Raw genomic sequence first — 6,377 nt, 5'->3', positions numbered from 1 at the left:
AAGTTCAAATAAGAGAGAGAGGTAGAGGAACCCAGAAACTAAGAAATGGGGTAGGAAAGAGAGAAATTATAACTGTATTTCTTGCCCTACTGTGTCAAAGGTGAATTTTAGCCCCTCCCCAAATGCCACTTCTGTGCCCCTCTGTCTCAAGGAAATAGCTTTCCCTGATTTTTAAAGGGAAAGTCCAAGCTAGAAGAAATGTGTTCTGAAGTCTTTTGTTTTTTGAATAAGAAAGCAAAAGACCTTTCTTTGAGACTCATCTTCCTCAGGACTCTGAACTTATTTTGTAAATAACTTCTTGGTGTTAGGAGAAATCCGCTGCCAAGTAGTTCCTCACCAGAGTTTTTGACTACAGATGCATAACTTGTGATTATCTTCCTATTTCAATGTAGTATCACTTGTACTATTTTAAGTTGTCAAAGCAATAAGTGTGTTGGTTCAAACTCACTTATGAAGATTAGGAAGAAGTGATCTTTAAATCTTCAAAAGTGGATTTAATGACAGGTTCAGCCAGTTTAATGACAGGCCCAGTACCACACCCATGTTTTATTATGTTTCATTATTACTGCATAAATGTCCTTATTAGTCATGGTAAATAAAAATCAAACACACGCTAAGGTGGGTTTAAATAGGTTTGAGGGCAAAGATATATCTCACAAATATCATGAAACAGATCTTAAGTGTTTCGTTGTTGTTTGAGATGGGGTCATTCTACGTTGCTCAGGCACACCTGGCACTCTGGGACTCAAGTGATCCTCCTGTCCCAGCCTCCTGAGTAGCTGGAACTTCGGGCAAGCGTCAGCAGGAGTTTCGGATTCTTAAAATGCATCTGTATATATGTGTTACCTATGCCAGGTTTCTAGTCTTGATCTCTTTTCTAAAAAAAAAAAAAATTATGTCAGAACCATATTAACAATTCAAAGATTAAAAAATTAAAAGCACACGCAGAACAGGATTCTCAGAATTTTTCACTATTTTTCTGGATGACTAATTCAAAAAGACACACCCAGAAGAAAATTGCTAAGGTTACTGCACGATGTGAAACTCGTGAAGTTCAAGTACTGCCTGGGGATGAATTCACCCTCCATGACAGGTGCAGAGCTGTCACCTTCAGGCATCTTAAGAAAGTAGGAGTTATTTTCAAAGGTTTTCTCTCAGCCACTCCATTGCAATGCAGCCACTAAGGTCTCCAGACCGGTTGGCCTATGACTAAAGGAATGGAAGTCCACTGCTCCGCCTGCTGGGGATTAGGAGCTGAGCGCTGTGGGTCAATATTTCCAAACACGTAGCCTTCACTTTACCGGACACCGAGCCAGCAGAGCGGCGAGGGTTCCAGGAGGTGCCTTCACAGGATCTCTGGCTCAGCAATCATAGGATCTTCTGCGCCCGCTGCCCGCCTCCCTCCGCCACCCCCCACCAGCCCTAAACCACCGCCCCCATCGCCTATGACGCCATCGGCCAGCTTCTGGACGCCTCCCCCAACCCCAGGGACGCGCCCGCGCTGGCCTGCCCGGCTGGAGGCGGAGCCTAGGGGGGCGGGGAGAGCCGGGCCCCGCCGCCCAGCTGGAAACGGAATTCAGTCGCAGCTGGCTCCCCACACTGCCAGAGTCAGGCTGCGGTCGCGCCAGACGCTTTTTCCCAGGAGCAAGCCACGAGCGTCGGCTGGTTCTCCGGCTCCAGAAAAAACTCAAATCTAACCACCAGCCACTCGACCATTGCACCGGCCGCAAACTGCAGGACGGCGACAGGGTGCTGAAGCTAAGCCTTGCTCTTCTGAGGAGCGTGGAGTGCGCCGCAGAGGTGTGGAACGCCGTGGAGGGTCGCTAAACTCACGGCCAGCGGTGGATTATCCGAACCGCTCGGTGTCTGGAGGCTGAGGAATGCGAGAGGAGGACAAGGGCATGCTCGGTGGTAGCAGCATCGATGCGGGCCTGGCCAACGCCGCGGCACGGGGACAATTGGAGAAGGTGCGGCAGCTCCTGGAAGCCGGTGCAGATCCCAATGGAGTCAACCGCTTCGGGAGGCGCCCGATCCAGGTAGCTGGGGCCCCGGGGCCCCGCCGGCAGGGGGCGCGCGAGCGCGCGGCGAGCCTTCCGCGAGTCTGGGCCGCGACCCAGACAGATCTCCGACACAGACCTGGGCAGCTGTTTCTGGCTCTCTTGCTGAAGCAGGTGCAAGGCAGGATTTTACCCAGGGGGGGGAAAAATCCTAAAGAAAAAAAAAAAAAAAGTAGAGTTTGAACAAACCACTACTTCAGTTTGGTTTTCTTTTTCTCCTTTGCGGTGCTGGGGAATCAAACTCCAGGCCTGGTGAATGCTAGGCGAGTATGATTGAGCTGCATCTATAATCCTCGCTTTTCTTTTTTATAGTGGAAAATATCAATATTTCCTCTGCATCTCATGATCAGAGATGCAATGAAGAAATTCAACTGGGAGGAAACGGGGAAAGGAAAGGCCAATTAGGGAAGACTGTTTTGTTTGTCTACTTTCCAGAATAAAGATAAGTAAATTCCAGGTTACACAATCTGGATTGAATTTAAGGAATTAACAAAATCATAGTGCATGAAAGAATTCCCTGTGAACTTTAAGCCACTGTATAAAATCTTTTATATTTTTCCCTCATAGAGAGGAGTTGAATTTAGAGGAGTGAGACAGAATTCCCAACCACAGAATTTAATTCCTTTTATTTTACATTAGCAGTGTCTCTTGAGTGATGCATGGTAGGAAAAAAAATGTACTTCTTTAGTTTTTTATTATTATTATTATTATTATTATTATTATTATTATTATTTGTCATACTCAAAGCTTGGGTTACAAAAGCATTTCTATAGCAGCTATTAGGTCCTTTTAGAATAGCAAGGGGTTTTCATAGATGATTGCCTTTTCATTGTTAAGGTACAGTTATTCAACGTTTACTAACCCTGATTTAATTAGTATTGATTTTTTAGATTTTTTTAAGAATCTAAGATAATGCTTTCATACTTCATTGTTAACTTTGTGGTCATGTTTGGTATTCATCTCATCATCACACTTTAGCACTAAGCTAATATTAAGAGATCTTGTTAATACTGTGGTTTTAAAGAAAATGTTCATTGCTTTAAAATTATTAGAAAAGTGGTATAACAAATGAAAGATATTTTAAAGCAGCAAAAATACTTCAAAATGGTTCTTAATGACTTAAACTTTTATTAATAATTTTAAAGCAAGTTTTCTTATTTATATTAAATTGCCATTTTCTGGGATACTAAAAACGACTTTCCCCCCTTCTTCTCTGCATCAAAATAGCCTTTACATCATTTGTAGAAATAACTTAGTTATCATAGTTTTAAAAAGAGTAAATGAATATTTCTAATATCTGTAAAACACAAATATTAGAAATACACTGCCTTTTTATTACAAGGTACATTTCTAAACACATTAGACCTACAAGAACAAATAACTGTATTTTGGACATTCAGTTACCAAAAATCATTTTTTGTTATCTTAGAATATAAAAGCAAATGCTTGCATAATGTACATGTACATAATGGCTACTAGGATTACTCCTCCAAAATAAAAACATCATTGTTTCTAAGCTATGCAAGTTCTACTTTTACTGCTAACATTCAAAGTATTTTTTAATACAGCAGAATATATACTACTTAACATTATAAATGTAAATGCAGTTTTAATGTTGCTACATTAAATATATTACACTCTAAATTTTAGCTCATAGAAATAATGTTAACTTAAAATATTAAATATGGTGAAAATTAAAGCGAATCATTTGCTTTTATCTTATAAGATGCAAGGTATGGCTTGATTTACTTCTTCCCTTCTAATCTCCAATTTGGGCACAAATTATCAGGCTACAATCAGTCTGAGTACGGGCATATATAACAATGAAAAAATTAAAAAGCCTTTCACGGGAATTTGCTAAGAGAAATAAACAATGTAAAAACTTAGTTGTTTCTTATTTTTCCCCCTAAAACTACTTCAACTTCTAAAACTACCAGTTGATAACCTACTAAATATTTTTAGACCTGGATTGATGACGGATGGGGGAGCAACAACTGAAGCAATTTAATACTTTAAAAGTCTTTTAAACAACTCCACCCATAAATTATTTAACCAAATAAATTCCCCTGTCCCAATGACGATCAAGAGTTTTTTTTTTTTTCCACAGTGATAAATAATCACTTTACCATTAGTTCTTTCTTGTCTCAGCACGTTTGAAGAATAAAATGGAATTTAATTTGAGCTGAGTATAACTTGGGTGGGTGGGGTTATGGATTACATCAGCAAATGGAGAGAAACCAGACGCCTGAGACTTGTAGGCACTTCTGCATTTGGTTGGATACTTCACAAATGGTACATTCTTCTTTAAAATGGCTCTACCTGCCCCGCCCCAGCCGGTATCTCTCTGCTTGCTCTAGCGCCCTGACCACTTTGTATCTCTCTGCTTGCTCTCGCGCCCTGACCACTTTGCTCTTTACCGCAGGTCATGATGATGGGCAGCGCCCACGTGGCGGAGCTGCTCTTACTCCACGGCGCAGAACCCAACTGCGCTGACCCTGCTACCCTCACCCGACCAGTGCACGACGCAGCCCGGGAGGGCTTCTTGGACACGCTGGTGGCGCTGCACCGGGCAGGGGCGCGGCTGGATGTGCGCGACGCCTGGGGCCGCCTTCCGGTGGACCTGGCTGAGGAGCTGGGCCACCGCGAGGTCGCAGAGTACCTGCGCGCGGCTGCTGGGGACTGATTGCAAGTTTCCCCAGCCGCCCACAACGACTTTTTTACCCCTCAATACCCTACCCCCACCTAATTTAATGCAGGCTGCTTACGTGGAGCGGCACAAAGCCTGCAAGCCTTTCTCAGAAACTCCACTTCCCAGAAAAAGGAGGAGCCAACCCGGAATAAATTCATATACCTTTTTTTTTTTTTTTTAAATCCGAATCCTACCCTCGACACTCACCGTGAAGCCACAAGCAGAGGGGTGGGGCAAATGGATCACGGAGATTTAAGATTATGTGAAGTACCTGGTGTCCTTTACGCTTCACGATTTTCTGATGTAAAGTGAATGTGAAAATCTTGAAGGACCCCGGGTTCCTAGGAATCTTCCAATGTTTGACTCTGGGGTCGGAGCTGGAGGTGACAGGGATTGGTGTTTGGGCGCAGGACAGTGGGTACTTTTTCCCCACAGACCTCGGAAGAGATTCCTTTGAACACCAGATACGGGTGGTAGACCCTAGAGGAGAGACGCCAAACCAGAAGACTGAAGACCAAAGAAGGAGGTTTGAGGTGGGTGTGAGCTGGGAACGACACCAAGGCATGTGCAAACGGAAGCTCTGGGTATTCACGCCCAGCTCCACCAGAGACGGAGGGAGAAAAGAGGACATGGGAGCGATGGCAGATCTGCCCCATAAGTTAAAATCCCTGGATCAGGATGATGTAAAGGTGCTGGCTCTTTCTATTATTCCACAAAGTGCGGTTGCTGCTATGTTCTGGATGTGGACGGATTAAAACGGTGCACGGAATGAAGCAGTGGAATGTAAAGAGAGCAACAATATGACTATTTGCTTCATCTACATACCATAGGATACAGAAATCCCCCTATGAATTGTCACTTTAAAAGATTGTGATAATTTGTACTTTTGAGGTGTTGTAACAGTGTATTTAACGGGAAGAATTTAACAAAATAACTCCTGGCTTTCAATAAAGTGGTGAGGCAGAGCTAGCTTTTTAATGAAGCTACAGCACTGTGACAAACTCAGTGCCAGTTTCTAGATTGCTTTCATCCTTAGCCTATTTATTTCTTTGTTTAAATTGTCTAATTATTTTCTCTATAGTATCTCAGGGGAAATATTCCAAATGTCTTTTAGAAGTTAGATGCACTTGTCTAGTAAATTATATTGGGATATTTCCCAAAAAGGTAGCTGGAAAAATAGATTAGGAAGCTGTTGAAAATACATAATGATGGCTTGTGGGATGGCTTCTTATCTGCTGACCAAACTAACAGTGCACTGCTCTGGGATTTAATTTCCAATGTTGCTTGATCATTATAGCATTGGAACAACTGATAATTCACTGCTTTAATAAAGAATAAACACAGACTGAACTCCAAGACATGAATAATTTGGTTTAAAAATGCATTATCATGGGTTTACCACTACTCCTGAGAAGTGAAGTTTCAAGAGGATTCATTTTTCCCCTTGTAAAATAATTGTTGATAAGTGATTCTAACAATTAAAAATGCTTACATATACCATAGAAAGTGAAATACAAAATTTATACATGCATTATGCTTCTGAGTTCAGTTGACTATTAAATATAGATTTAAAAGAGAAAAGAGGGAATAGAAAAAATATTTGAGAGTAGAGATTTATAAGGAAGGGTGCT

At 42.2% G+C, this 6,377-nt stretch overlaps 1 protein-coding gene and 1 long non-coding RNA gene across 2 annotated transcripts; one reads left to right on the top strand and one right to left on the bottom strand.

Annotated features, from left to right (window-relative positions):
• Positions 1 to 514: 514 nt before the first annotated feature.
• LOC114089245 (uncharacterized) lies at positions 515 to 1,283 on the bottom strand. Its single transcript, XR_003582141.2, has 2 exons — positions 1,007 to 1,283; positions 515 to 877 (listed from the first exon to the last, which is right to left on the bottom strand). It is a non-coding gene; the product is annotated as an uncharacterized lncRNA (long non-coding RNA).
• Positions 1,284 to 1,880: 597 nt separating this feature from the next.
• On the top strand, positions 1,881 to 6,096 carry LOC114089243 (cyclin-dependent kinase 4 inhibitor B). The gene is made up of 2 exons (XM_027931040.3): positions 1,881 to 2,036; positions 4,480 to 6,096. The coding sequence occupies exons 1-2, from the start codon at positions 1,881 to 1,883 to the stop codon at positions 4,738 to 4,740; spliced, it is 417 nt and encodes a 138-aa protein (XP_027786841.1). The 3' UTR covers positions 4,741 to 6,096.
• The last annotated feature ends 281 nt before the right edge of the window (positions 6,097 to 6,377 follow it).

Source organism: Marmota flaviventris, chromosome 13 (genome assembly GCF_047511675.1).
Source record: "Marmota flaviventris isolate mMarFla1 chromosome 13, mMarFla1.hap1, whole genome shotgun sequence".
Taxonomy (NCBI): Eukaryota; Metazoa; Chordata; class Mammalia; order Rodentia; family Sciuridae; genus Marmota; species Marmota flaviventris.
This window is presented reverse-complemented; position numbering and strand designations above follow the sequence as displayed.

What these genes read in the sequence shown, in the direction of transcription:
- LOC114089243 (XM_027931040.3), top strand. Translation starts at nt 1,881, where the DNA reads ATGCGAGAGGAGGACAAGGGCATGCTCGGTGGTAGCAGCATCGATGCG. An exon ending in TCGGGAGGCGCCCGATCCAG is followed by an intron (nt 2,037 to 4,479) that starts GTAGCTGGGGCC and finishes TCTTTACCGCAG; the next exon opens with GTCATGATGATGGGCAGCGC.